Source organism: Plasmodium brasilianum, chromosome 9 (genome assembly GCF_023973825.1).
Source record: "Plasmodium brasilianum strain Bolivian I chromosome 9, whole genome shotgun sequence".
NCBI lineage: Eukaryota > Apicomplexa > Aconoidasida > Haemosporida > Plasmodiidae > Plasmodium > Plasmodium brasilianum.
This window is the reverse complement of record NC_090122.1, coordinates 1,308,348-1,322,867: the sequence shown is the minus strand read 5'-3', so window position 1 is coordinate 1,322,867 and position 14,520 is coordinate 1,308,348. Positions and strand designations below refer to the sequence as shown.

The 14,520-nt window shown below is 25.6% G+C and overlaps 4 protein-coding genes across 4 annotated transcripts; 2 read left to right on the top strand and 2 right to left on the bottom strand.

The window, feature by feature from the left end:
- Positions 1-967: 967 nt before the first annotated feature.
- On the top strand, positions 968-2,925 carry MKS88_002910 (serpentine receptor 1; the record flags this gene model as incomplete). Its single annotated transcript, XM_067215959.1, has 3 exons — positions 968-1,423; positions 1,546-2,585; positions 2,775-2,925. The coding sequence occupies 3 exons, from the start codon at positions 968-970 to the stop codon at positions 2,923-2,925; spliced, it is 1,647 nt and encodes a 548-aa protein (XP_067073486.1).
- Positions 2,926-4,924: 1,999 nt separating this feature from the next.
- MKS88_002909 (RNA-binding protein s1) lies at positions 4,925-5,464 on the top strand (the record flags this gene model as incomplete). The annotated part of the gene is made up of 1 exon (XM_067215958.1): positions 4,925-5,464. The coding sequence occupies one exon, from the start codon at positions 4,925-4,927 to the stop codon at positions 5,462-5,464; it is 540 nt and encodes a 179-aa protein (XP_067073485.1).
- A 668-nt stretch (positions 5,465-6,132) lies between these two features.
- Positions 6,133-10,287, bottom strand: MKS88_002908 (uncharacterized protein; the record flags this gene model as incomplete). Its single annotated transcript, XM_067215957.1, has 2 exons — positions 6,133-6,237; positions 6,418-10,287. 2 exons carry the CDS (start codon positions 10,285-10,287, stop codon positions 6,133-6,135), a joined length of 3,975 nt encoding a protein of 1,324 aa, XP_067073484.1.
- A 920-nt stretch (positions 10,288-11,207) lies between these two features.
- On the bottom strand, positions 11,208-13,329 carry MKS88_002907 (armadillo repeat protein PF16; the record flags this gene model as incomplete). Its single annotated transcript, XM_067215956.1, has 2 exons — positions 11,208-11,354; positions 11,950-13,329. The coding sequence occupies 2 exons, from the start codon at positions 13,327-13,329 to the stop codon at positions 11,208-11,210; spliced, it is 1,527 nt and encodes a 508-aa protein (XP_067073483.1).
- Between the last annotated feature and the right edge of the window lie 1,191 nt (positions 13,330-14,520).

Sequence of the window (14,520 nt, the reverse complement as noted above, 5' to 3'; positions counted from 1 at the left end):
AAAATTCGAAGTCCTTTATTTTAGGAAAAAAAAAAAAAAAAAAAATTAATCATTGAACTGTAATTGAAATGTAATACAATAAACAGACGCATAGTGTCTTATAGTAGAAAAATGAACTCAATGAATTCATGGAAATTTACATATTTGTTTATATCAATCTGATATAAAAGTGTTTACATAAGTACATATATATACACTTACGCACGTATACATTTGTACACATTTGCAGATGTACACTCTCATGTATATGTTTAAATTTGTACGCATTCACTTATATATATATATATATATATATATATATATATATTTATATTTACATATGTACGTATTTGCACATGTATACTTTCACATATATATTTTTTTACATTTGTACACATTCACATTTATGTATTTATATTACATTCGTACACATTTACGTATATACCCATTTACACTTATACTCGCATATATCCATGCGTACGCAGTTTATACACAGGTGCAAAACAATTGTAATTGCAAATCTTTAAACTCTCCCAAAAGATTTATTTTGCTAAACTTGGCTGTTTTAATAAAAAATTTATTTATTGTTGTAATTTTTTTTTTTGTAGTTTGTATTGTTCTTCAACGCTGTATAAATTTTATACAAATTTTTTATCGTATTTCATTGCATAAGTTCAGTTCTTGTAAAAATTAGCTTTTATCGAAATTATCCGTACATACGCACGTAAGTATACATGTAAGTGTACACATACATATAAACGTTCATATAAATGTACATATATTTATATACATATGCACATAATATACATATATATATACATAGGTCATACATAGGATTATGCGTGTTATACGTACTACTTATACATATGTGAAAGTTTTGTACATGCCATTTTGAAAAAAAAAAAAAAAAGTTTTAAGAAGAACATTTAAAGAACGTTTTTAAAAAAAAAACGTAGTAAAAAAAATATTTTAAAAAATGCTTTAAAAAATGATTAAATTTATAGTAGGAATAATATGCTATTATATACTGTATTGTTCTTATCATGTTTATGAAAATATAAGAACACCTATCTATGACCATACAAGAGATATAAAAAATTCAAAAAAACAGAGTAACAATAATAATTTATACGGAAATAATATATATAAACCTTTTAAAAATGTATTAACAAAGAAGGATAAAATAGACTATCATATATACTTATCATGTGTAGAAGATATTGATTTAAATAAATATATAGATGAAAAATATATCGATTATGACAGAAATTTTATAAAAGTTTTTTATCTGAAAAATGCAAGATACAACTGGGATGAGTCACAGATAAATCAAATATGGAAATGGATATTCTTTTCGGAGCATATATATCCATCAGTTGATATTGTTATTCCCAAAAGATTAATTAATATGAATAAAAATATTTACATGCACATAATTACTTATGTAAATGATGAATTATATAGACATGGATTTGTTACAAATCTTTTAACAAAAACTAAAAAAGGTATAAAAGAACAAGGAAAAAAAAAAAAAAATATTTATGGAAAATTTTTTTTGATGATGAGTATGATGATGATGAAGGAGAAGATGAGGAACAAGAAGAAGAGGAAGAAGAGGAGGAAGAAGAGGAAGTGGAAGAAGAGGATAGGGAAAGAAAGAACAAAATAGAGGGAGGGAAAAATGTAGTAAAGAAAGTAAAAATGAGTAATTCTTTGTATATTCCTAAAAGGATTAGATTTGGCCCAGTTATTGAATTTAACGATATAAATATTAATAAACTAGGCTTTTTTTCAAACGTTTTTGTAGATAAGTCAACAAATACTTATTTATTACCAACATATTTTAATAATCATTTGACTCCTGAGGATGAATATGAATTACTTTTAAAAGAAAGAGGAGTAGATGATGATGAAGAAGAAGATGAGGAAGAGGAAGAAGAAGAAGAAGAAAGGAAAGGAAAACATGGGAATCGTGTAAAAAATGGAAACCATAGAAAAAGGAACAATCCCTATAGAAATAATAAACATGTATACGAAATTACGGTGGAATATGCACCAATAAGTTACACCTATTTTAACTTGTATAATATAATAATATTTAATATGAATCACCTAAAAGAGAAATATAGTTATACCTCGTACGATTTGGATAGCTTGACTATATTTTTATGTGGAAATATTTATTTATGTGTCTTTATATATATAATTTGTATAATTCATATAATACTAAATATAATAGCTTTATTATTTAATATAGAAAGTTGGAATAAATTAAATGATTTATATTCCTTTTTACCAAATACTACTTATTACAAATTATTTTTTACCTTCTGTATTTTCTTATATTTAAAAAATAAAAATAGTTGCAAAATCCTTATGGTCTTTTGTGTACTAAAAATGGCTGTGTGTATATGGAAAGTAATAAGCAAATATGATATACATTTCTTACCAATCCATCCGTATGTATATATTGGTAATAATAAACCCTCGATAGAAAACAAGAATTTAAATGTAGACGTATTAGAAAACAAAATCAAAATGAAAATACAGAATTTTATGATCAGTTCAATAATACTAATTCTTACTTATAACTTTTTATACAACCTGTATGATTCCTTTTATTCATTTATTATACACACCTTAGGAATATATTCATATATTTTTAATTTTATTTTTATGTGCCCACAAATAATAAAAAATTATTGCACTAAGACAGTTCAGCATATTCCAGTATTCTACTTTTTCATGCTTTTTTTAAATGCTCTTATGGATGATTTGTTCTCTCTCCTGTTAAGAATGCCAACAATACATAAGTTTAAAGCGTTCGGAGATGATATAATTTTTTTAATTTTTTTAGTGCAGTACTGTGTGTATAAAAAAGGACAGATATGTATAAGCCCTCCTCAAGGCGGTAAAGTGCCAAAGGAATCAAAAAAGAAGAAATGAGAAAAAACGGACTAAATGGTGAATACCTGTCAATTTACATTTATAATTTACGGTTATAACATACAGCCATAATATACACCTTCGCAACATAAACCATATATCTGTCTGTTTATGCACACTTAAATGTATATACATGTGTATATATACACTCTTACTGTTTTTCTTTATCCCTCATGTATGCTTTTATTTATTTATCTATCTATCCATCTATTCATCAATATATAAATTTATTTATAATTTTGTTTATCTGTTTGTTTATCTATTTGTTTGTTTGTTTACCTGTTTAGTTATTTACATACTTATTATATTTATCTGTTTATTTATCATTATATTTATCATCATATATATATGTTTATTTATCATCATATATATATGTTTATTTATCATCATATATATATGTTTATTTATCATCATATATATATGTTTATTTATCATCATATTTATCTGTTTATTTATCATCATATTTATCTGTTTATTTATCATTATATTTATTTATTTTTTTTTTAGTCCCATTACATATCTTTTATGTCGACCTATTAGCATATGTGTTCGTTTTTTTTTATTTTTTTTTTTTTGGTGATTTAAAGATTATGAAAAGATCCGATTAAAATTATGCACATTTTTTTTATTTTTTTTGCATTTTTTTTTTCCCCCATATTCTCACATTTAGCAAAATTTGTTGCCAGTTGTTGTATTTTCATTTAGTCAATCCCCACTGTCATATAAATAGCTTGAAAAGCATGTAAAAATAATGTGCATATATGTTTATATGTGTATATGCGCATACATACGTTCGTGTCCCGTACATTTATACATTTATATATACATACATATATACATACATATATACATACATACATAAATATATACATATATACATACATACATACATACATATATACATACATACATATATACATACATATATATATACATACATATATATGTATGTATGTATGCCCCTTTTTTTGTTCCTTTCTAAAAATTGTTTTTTAAAAACATTTTTAAAATTAAAAACATTATTTGGTGAACTTATGAAAATATGCTTATTTGTTTTCTTGGCTTAATTGTAGCCTTTTGTTTTGGCTTTTTTTTTCTTTCTTTTTGAATATTATTTGGGTAATAACACATCATGTATAAGTGTAAAACATAAACATACATGTAATATTTTGAATAAATATAAAAAGAATCCCTATACAGTCTTTCCCAAAAAAATAAAACAAACATTAATGTTTATTTTACTCTATGTATGAGCTGTTTTACAGTTTAGTATTTGTATAGATCATACTATGTTTGCGTATTTTACAATTATGCATGACCTTCATTTATTTTGCCTCTGCTCAATTATACACCCAGGAATTAGGAAAAACTCAAATAAAAATAGACTGAAATGGTGTTATATTATGAAACATTTAAATAAATGAAATGCAGTGAAATAAGGCTTAATTGTGAAGCTGTCACCTATAAAATTATGTATATATATATATATACATACGTACATGAATACATACATATATACCATTTCATATGCAAGCATTCTTATTTTCCCCCCTAGTAAAAATCCGCTCAAGATCTACTCGCCCAACCAGCATGCGTTGCACATATTATCATACATTTATGTTATGCATATATATATATATATATATATATATATATATATATATATATATATATATATATATACATACATATATATATATATATGTATATATGTACGTATGTATTTGTATTTGTATTTGCATTTTTTTTTTTTTTTTTTTTTTTTAATTACCTAACAAGAGAAAGCGCACTACTTCCATACGCATATTTTTCATCTGGCACGATTCCAACAGTTTTAATGAAAATTTAATTTTTATTAAAGTATAATATTGTATTTATGAGCTTGAATAAAATTGAGTATTTTCTGCACAATTATAGAGCTTTTTTTTTTTTTTTTTTTTCAAATTTGTTTTAACCTTTTATTTTACATTTTTACGTTAAAAAAACAAGGAAAAGGAATATGAATGATAGCTCCATATATGTTTATAACTTGACGAAAAACGTAAGCGTAGAACATCTGAAAGAAATATTTATGCATTTTGGGAATTTAAAAGATATAAATTTTTTATTAAATGATGAAAATGTAGATGGTAAAGATAATGCTGATAATTTTATTTGTGCTAAAATAAAATTCGAAAATGATCTATATGCAAAAATCGCGAAGGAGTTTATGAATGGAGGACAGATTGATGGAAAAACTGTATCAATAAAGTATGAACATATAATAAATGAAAAAGAAAAGGAAAAGGAAAAAGTAAAGGAAAGGGAAAAAGTAAAGGAAAGGGAAAAAGTAAAGGAAAGGGAAAGGGAAAAAGAGAAAGAAAAAGAAAAATATAAAGATAGAAAACCTAATAGTGATAAAAAAAGAAGTGAGAAAAGAAAATATATAAAAGATGACTACAAATCAAGTACATCCTGTTCTCGTGTATCAAAAAATTTAAGTAGGAAATCATCGAGTTCGAGAAAAAAAAGAAGGAAAAAAAGTATTAAAAAAAGGTGAAATTATCCCAAAACCAAAGAATTCAGCATAAACCACAATTATACACATACATACTTATATATATATATATATATATATATATATACGTATATATGTATTTATATATATGATGGATTATGTTTCTTTTTTCTTCGAAATCTCCATAAATGTTAATTACAAGTTATTTGCATTAAGTGCACGAAAAGAAGATACTTCTATATAGTGTTGACATTATTAAGGTTGACTCGGGTGTTTAAAAGAAGAAGGAAGAGAAATAATAAAATAATGGAACAATAAATAAGTGTGCATATCTGGGGAAAATTTTTATTGCCATATTCAGCATTTCGGAATAGGGAAGTTTTCTTAGTTTTTTCTCATTTTGTTTAAATAATATGCCCGTAAACAATTACTTTTTTGTGTGAATAAAATGATATTCTTTTTTTTTTTTTTTTTTAATAAAACACACTTGTTTACTAACAATATGAAACTGATAAAATACGTGGAAGAATTTTCTTCAAAGGGTGTGCAACAGTGTTACGAGAAACATTCATGCGCACAAAATTAAAAACAAAAAAAGAAAACAAATAAAGAAAAGTAATGAAAAAAAAAAAAACATGTACTGTTCAGGAAAAAAAATGATACCTTTTCCATATTCTGTATTCTTTATTCGTTTTGCCTTTTTCTATTTTTTATGTGATGATAATATCAACCGTATAGGGTGTACCATCAATGCTGTATTCATTTATTATGCTTTTATTTTTAATAACACCCTTAAGAACTTTCAAAATTTGTAACTGTAAAAAAAAAACGAAATAGTATGAAATGTTTACATGTACATTATTTTTTTCACGTAATTATTTACAAATACACCATAGTGTTTTACACCTTTTCTTACAATGCGCAGAGGTGTATTACGTGCAAATAACATCCGTACATATGCACATGTATGATCCCTTTTTGCTTTTCTTGTTTACTTGAAAAGTGTACGAGTGTTGATACTTTTCCAAATTCAAGCATTTAATATTCATTAAATAATGTATTTTTCTCAAATTTATGGAGGTTAACATATTAAAAACCGAGTTTGATTCTTGAATAAAGTACGACATGTATAACAAAGAGAATTGCAGCATACCAATGTAATTATTTTCTTCACTGTTTTGCAGATTTTTAAAAATCGTTCTGAAGATACATATAAAAATATTCACTATTAAATTACTGCATTTTTGAAATAACTCAAAATTCTGGGATTCGAAATAGTATAAGAACTTTATATATTCAATTAATATTTCAAAGTTTGTACTTATTTTTGTGTGTAAATAACATTTAAAATTTAGAATGAAATTATGTACTATTAAGATGGTCTTATAATTAAGTTCAAAGGATAACAATTTTAAAGTTTTCATTATATTTATAATGTCGTGTGTATTTAATAATTCGTGATGAGAACTTACATATTTCATTAAATTTTTAAAAACAATTATTTTTTCCATTTTTATGGTATTATATGTATGTATAATTTTTTTTTCAAAATGTGGTGATACATTTTTTATATAGGGAATATATTTCTGACTTTTTATATTTTGTTCATAATTTATCAAAAAGTGAACTATAAGATATGCATTAAACGGCGTATAAAAGTTGAAAGGGAAATCCTTACAATATTGTAGTATGTTTTCCATTAAATTATTTAAGTTTATATAATAATTAAGGAATGATACACAATAATTGTATTTTACAAAATTAATAAAATAGTCATAATTATTTTCACACCGTAATTTTGAGCTGCTTAACAGTTTGTTGTGCAATTTTTGAAACAAATCGGGAAAATTAAAATTCGAAAAGGGAAACGAATAACTTGTCTTCTTCTCCTTTAAAAATTTTGTGAACACATAAATGCAGCTCAGCACACAGTACATTCTGTATCGATCAAAATGTTTATTTATTAACTTGTACAGGATATGTATCCTCTCAATATCACGCGTAATGGGGTAATTATTCTGACATGTACTACTGTAAGCACTACTATCAGCACTACTGTACGCACTACTATCAGCACTACTGTAAGCACTACTGTAAGCACTACTATCAGCACTACTGTAGGCACTACTATCAGCACTACTGTAAGCACTACTATCAGCACTACTGTAAGCACTACTATCAGCACTACTGTAAGCACTACATTCAACAGTCTTGTCAGAATTCCTGGCAGCATTTATGTCAACACTCCTATCCAAATCGCTTTGTCCATACATTTTAATACGACCTGATGCACCATTATTGCACTTCTTCTTTTGGTAAATTTTTTCATTCCCGTTTATGAACATATCCCCCCCATGGGCATCCGCTACCTCTTGTTCATACATCAAATCGTGTCCACTTTGTGTTTCCTGCTTTGGCGGTTTTAATTGCCCCTTCAATAATTTCTCTTCTAATTTATGATAGTTAAATTTACTTATAATAATATACGGAATGGCATTTATTACAGTATTAGTCCTTATATTTTTTACAATAAAATTATTCAGTACAAGATATATATTAGCATTCCAGTTTAAAAAGGACAGATAATAGAAGCACATAATAATACACGACTCCTTCCTACGATAATTTGGTAAAATGCTTTTTTCATTTAACACATTTTTAATTAAAATGTTTTGTATATTGTTAAGGAAGTTTCCATGTGTGTTGCTTCCGTATGTTTTATTGCATAAAATTTTAAAAAAATCAGAATTCTTCATTTCGAAAATTAATTTAAGTATAACAATCAACTCATTCACACTTACTTTGTTTTGATTTGATATTATGAAATTATGAAAAAACAATAAAATATTTCTATCTAGTAATGTATTTCTATATATTTTACAAAACCCTTTGAACACTGTGCAGAAGTCAAGTATATTCATTTTTTCCTTTTTTCCATAGCTAGGTGAAGCATAAAAAAGCAGGCTCTCCTTTAGAGTGTTTACCTGTGCCCCGAAGAGGGTACACCAATAGGTGTAGTAGTTGTTGTAGTGGTAATTGTAGTGGTAATTGTAGTGGTCGTTATGAATCTCCCTGTGCGCATTTTGCCCGTCTGTTGTACTGTACAATATTCCATAACTATTTTTTTTTTCTTCTTTCCTGTCAATCATATCGTGTTGTAAATTTAAAACGGTATGATGAGTGTGCTGGAAAGACGTTGCAAATTTATCTCTTCCTATGGATATATTTAAGAGGCAATCATAAAATTGAAATATCATGCCAATTTCTTGAATAGTAAAATGCAGTCTTAAATTGTTTGAGTAATTAGAATATGTTCTATTCATTTTGGTATCATTTTCATTATTACATTTTATTTTATCTCCCCCTATAGTTGCTGCTTCCTCTACGCATTTAAGCTTCTTAATTTGTGTAAGCAGATCTTTCTGCTTTGCACCTACTTTTCCACTTCCTTGTTTTTCCCCCACTTCATTCCTTCCTCTTTGTGATGGACACACATTTTGTCTCGTCTTTATTGTGGCAATTTTTAAAGAGTCGTAAATATTTTGCAAAATATGATAAAACGTTTTTTCTGATATTTCATTTGATTTTAAAATTTTTTGTAAATTAAAAAGAAGAAGTGCTATTAATTTACCTTCAAATTGTTCCTTATAATTTATTCTGTTAAAGTACATTTCATATAAATCAGTTTTTTCCTTTTTACTTAAATCCATTTTGTGCATAAAATTTTTTCTATTTATACTACTTACACTATTAATAATAAGAATGATTTCTTCATTTTTTACCCTGTCCAATTTTATATAATGATATAACAATTTGTAAATATTCTCTTCATTTAATTTAATCACATTTTCTAAATTATTATTCATTCTGTAATTCGTATATATCTGTACAAAATGGATAGTAGTGTCCATCTTGTGATATATATTCTCTTCATTTTTTCTATTACATAAGCTATAATTATTTTGTGTACACTTGGTACCTATTTCATCAGAAATTTTATCATTTTTTAAAAGTCTGTTATCTTGAATAGCTAAAAGGGATAGTATCAAATTGTATATATCATACGAATTCGAATTCATGGTTATTTTATTTTTGATTATGTCACCTATTAAGTAAAATAATTCTTGGTTTTTTATTTTCTCATTAAGAAGAAATTTAGCTATAAGACATATTCCATACAGATCTATATGTTCATCATTTTTCAACTTTTTTATTAAAGAATTAATTAGTACATTCGTAAAATTCTCATTATTTTTTAGTATATTCAAATTAACCAAATAATTTATGCACACACATAATCGAATAATGGACATTTTTTCAATATTATATTTTATGTTCATAATTATTAACTGTGCAATCGTATCATTTTTGTATCTGTTTTTACTACATGCTTGAAGTAATTGTATTATGTTTTGACAAGTTAATTCATTTTTTCTTTCCGCCGAATTTTGCAAAATGGTTATTATGTCCTTCTCATGTTCAATAGGATAAAATTTGGAGACAACGTTTTTACCATTTTTATTATATTTACCATTTTTATTATATTTGCCATCTTTATCATATTTGCCATCTTTATCATATTTCCCATCTTTATCATATTTCCCATCTTTATCATATTTCCCATCTTTATCATATTTCCCATCTTTATCATATTTCCCATTTTTATCATATTTCCCATCTTTATCATATTTCCCATCTTTATCATATTTCCCATCTTTATCATATTTCCCATCTTTATCATAATGATTACTCTCTAAAATTTCTGATATGTTGCTCCTTTTTCTGGAGCAGTAGAAAGAGCACGATTTGCGAAGAAAACTGTTGAACGCGAATTTTCTGTTTGTTCTCCTCAGTAGATATTTCATTAAATAGATTAAAAGTGGTATCACGTTGATAATTTAAGTTGTCCGCTTTTGCTAAGGGGCAAATCATGAATAGGTTTATTTCACAGACCTTAGTCCACCATGCAAATCATTTTAATGTGTCGTTAATCAGTCAATAGGTCAAGCGGTTATGCTGCTAATCGACCAATCGGTTTATTCATATATTTTCCTTTTTTATTTTTACCCTTAAATTTTGACTGACCGTACATACTGATTGATTTATATAATTAAACAGAATAATGTGCATATTTGTTTTTTCCTTTTCATTTTTCGTTTTTTCTAAATCACATATGATGCATATCGTGGTGAGAAAAAAGAGGAGGCTTCTTTTTTTCTTTATTTTTTCTAAAAGTTTTTCCTTCGTTCAAGTCAACGAAGGGAATATAAGTTGACAAGAAAATGTAGAAAATGAAATAATATGAAGTAAAATGAAATGAAATGTAGAAAATGAAATAATATGAAGTAAAATGAAATGAAATATAGAAAATGAAATAATATGAAGTAAAATGAAATGAAATGTAGAAAATGAAATAATATGAAGTAAAAAGAAATAATATGATGTAAAATGAAATAATATGAAGTAAAATGAAATAATATGAAGTAAAATGAAATAAAATCAAGTAAAATGAAATAAAATCAAGTAAAATGAAATAAACTGAAATAGGATAAAATACAATCAAATAAAACAAAATAAAAGAAGTAACTCAAATGTTTGAAAAAATAATTTTAAATTTTTTTGAAATAAAATATAAAACGAATCTGTTTCTTTGTTCCTGTTATACTCATTCTTTTTCAAAACGTAAATACGTCCGTACACTTCACGCGTGTATATGTATACAAGTTTTATGATTACGCAAACATGGAAGGAACACAGTTACGACGCATAAAGGTTAATTCTACGGTTAATTTTTGTCAATATCGTCTATTTTTTTAATCAAGGTTTCGGAATATCCTGGTGTGTAATAATTTACTATATCTTCAGGGAAGGACTTATTTATAGTATTGATCTCTAATTCGAATTTCTTTGCCTCGTCAGAAATTTTTATTTCCTAATTCAATGGGGAATATATGCGAACACACATACATACATATGCATTTATATATATATATGTATGTATATAAATGCATATGTATGTATATATGTATGTATATATGTATGTATATATGTATGTATATATATATATGTATATTATTTTCTGGGCGCACAAAAAAGCGTTCGTTTTGCGCACACAGTTGACTGCTTTGTGGTAAAAAAGGTTAAAATTCTGAGAACACCAGTGAAACCCATCCACAGACATATAATTTATTTTATTTATTTTCCTTTAATTAAGTGAAAAAATACTCAATACGCTAACACTACTGAGTATAATACTACGTACATCAATAAGATTATTCACTTACTAATTTGCTTACTTATTTGCCCACTTATATGCCCACTTATTTGCCTACGTATTTTCCCCCTTATTTGTTGCATATTTTATGCCTTCACGTTGCGTACACATGACTTAATACTGCTATGCTATTTTTTGTTAGGGAGCACTTGTGAGTTATTCTAAACAGATGACTATCCCCCCCATATGTAAACATTATTAAAAAGTTTGATTCCTTTTTTTTTAAATTTTTTGTGTTCTCTTTTCATTTTACTTGCAAATATTTTAAGCATCCAGATTTAATGAAGGATTTTTTGTAGGACGGATTTCTAGGCAATATTTTGGAAAACTGGAAAATGGAATATTTAGCTAGTTTTAATGTAGACTTTAAGAAGACAGGTTGTAATGCCTCCAAGTCTGTAACTTTTTGTATAATATTTTTTAATGATATTTTAACTTTCTTTTTTAAATCATCTGAAGAATCGTTAGAGTTATATAAGTTTACTAAAATAATTAAAATATTTTCGTCCGAAAGTTTCTTAGCATGTTCAGATGAATGTTTTCCAATATTTCCTACTGTCCACACACAAGCACATTTTATATAATCTTCTGTTTCTTCTACCATGCATTTTTTTAAAATAGGTATAGCATTAGATAAAATAATATTTAAACTTAAGGCCTCCGAAAAGGAAGAGATAAAACCGAGACATAATATTGCAGGTAATTTTATATTATCTTTTGATGATTGCTCTATACATTCACATAAAAAAGGTAATGTTCCTGCACGCACAATAATTTTACATATATCTTCATTATGTTTACTCATTTCTTTTAAAGAATTAGCACAATTTTTTTTAACAATATCATCATTATCTTTTAATAAATAAAGTATTTTTGGAAAAACATCATTTTCTATCATCAGTTCAGTTAGCTCTTCTTTATGTTTTGCTATTTGTGACAAACAGTTACAAGTATACCTTTTTATATGAACATCGTTGTTATCTAAAAATTTTATTAAATTTGGTAATACATTATTATCAACAACATTTTTAGCAATTTCGTTAGACTGTTTACATAACTCAGATAAGAAGTTTAAAGAACTTTTTATTAAATTGTTATCTTTTTCTTGCAGACATAATAATAATAAGGGAATTATTCCTTTATTAACAACATTATTAGACAAGTCTATGTCATTTTTTACAATCGCACATAATGCATTAATACAAGATTCCTTTAACCTTAGGTCGTATTCATCTAAACAGTCCATTAAATAATCAATACAATTTTCTTCAGCAACAATATTGGCTAGTTTGGCATTATGATTAGCTAAAGATTTTAACGTATAAGCGCAGTTTTTTCTATAGTTTTTATTTTCATGTTTTAAACAATATATTAAATGAGGTAACACATCATTTTGTAAAATAGTGGTAGCTACCTCCTCAGAATAGCTCGCTAGTTTCGCTAAAATTAATGTTGCATTTTGTTGTACAATTGGAACTTTGTCTAGTATCAATGGACGAAGTAAAATTATTATATCTGTATTTATTAATAATTCAATATTGTGAGGTTTTAAGCATAAATCACAGATACTTTGGGTGAACTGGGTTCTAGACTTACTGTAATCCTCGAATATCTGCTGTATAAACTTACTCATTTTTTTTTTTTTTTTCTATACAAGTAAGAATTTTTTGAATATTAGTTGACTTTTTTTTTTTTTTTTTTCTGAATGTTCATGTATTTGTTTTAGTTACGCTTTATTTCTCTGCATGTTATGCGTTTTTTTTTTTTTTTTTTTTTTTTTTTGTATGTGTGTGTGTGCACAATGAATGTGCATATTTTCTGTAAAATTATTTTTTTTATTTTGGCTATATAGGCACTTTTTTTTTTCTTTTTTTTTTTATTCTCTCTTTAATGCATTTTCTTTACATTTATTTTAAAAATTGGTTCGTCCACTGTTTTGAGAAGTAATCTACATGTTGTGCATTTATAAACGTTTTTTTTGTTTATATATATGTATACATACGTATGTATACGGATATGTACATGTGTACAGATATGTATATGTGTGTAGATACATATATACATAAGTGTGCTACTTCTTCTACAATTGATGAGTTCATTCAGATATTATTTTTACGTTATGTTTTATTTTTGCTTATAAATCTACTTTTTTTTTTGGTAAATCCTTTGAATGAATAAAATTTTGACAAACTAAACATGTAATGGGAGTTATTCAATTATTCATACGTATATATATGGAAAAAAGAAAAAAAGAAATACTGTAGTAGTAGTAGTATTATTAAAAAGTATTTTTTTAATTTTCAGTTAGTAATAAGGCTAAAAAGCGTTTTTCATAGCTAGAACTGTTTTATATTTTAACTTTTTTTCATTTTTCATTATATGTAAAAGGAACATATACACGATTAAATATATGTGTGTAGGATAATATCTTTTGAAATTCTTTCATTCAATTTTAGTTTTCATTATGAAACAATTGTCTATTTGGACCTTTAAAAAAAAAAAAAAATAATAAAAAATAAAGACCTTATACATTCCTAAAAATTTGTCTAAAATGAAAAAAAAAAAAAAATATATTTTCACTTATTGTGAAGGCTAACATTACTATATGTTCCTAAAAAATTGTAAAAGCATTTCACCAGTATTCAGTAATATTGAATGATATTGATCGATATTGATCAATATTGGCTAATATTGAGTGAAGTTGATAAGTGTAGACTCGTATGTACATAGTGGGTAATTTTTCCCTTGTTTATTTGTACATACAATAAATGTCTAACTATCAAATTGAACTTAATATTATCTAAAAAAAAAAAAAAAAAAAAGA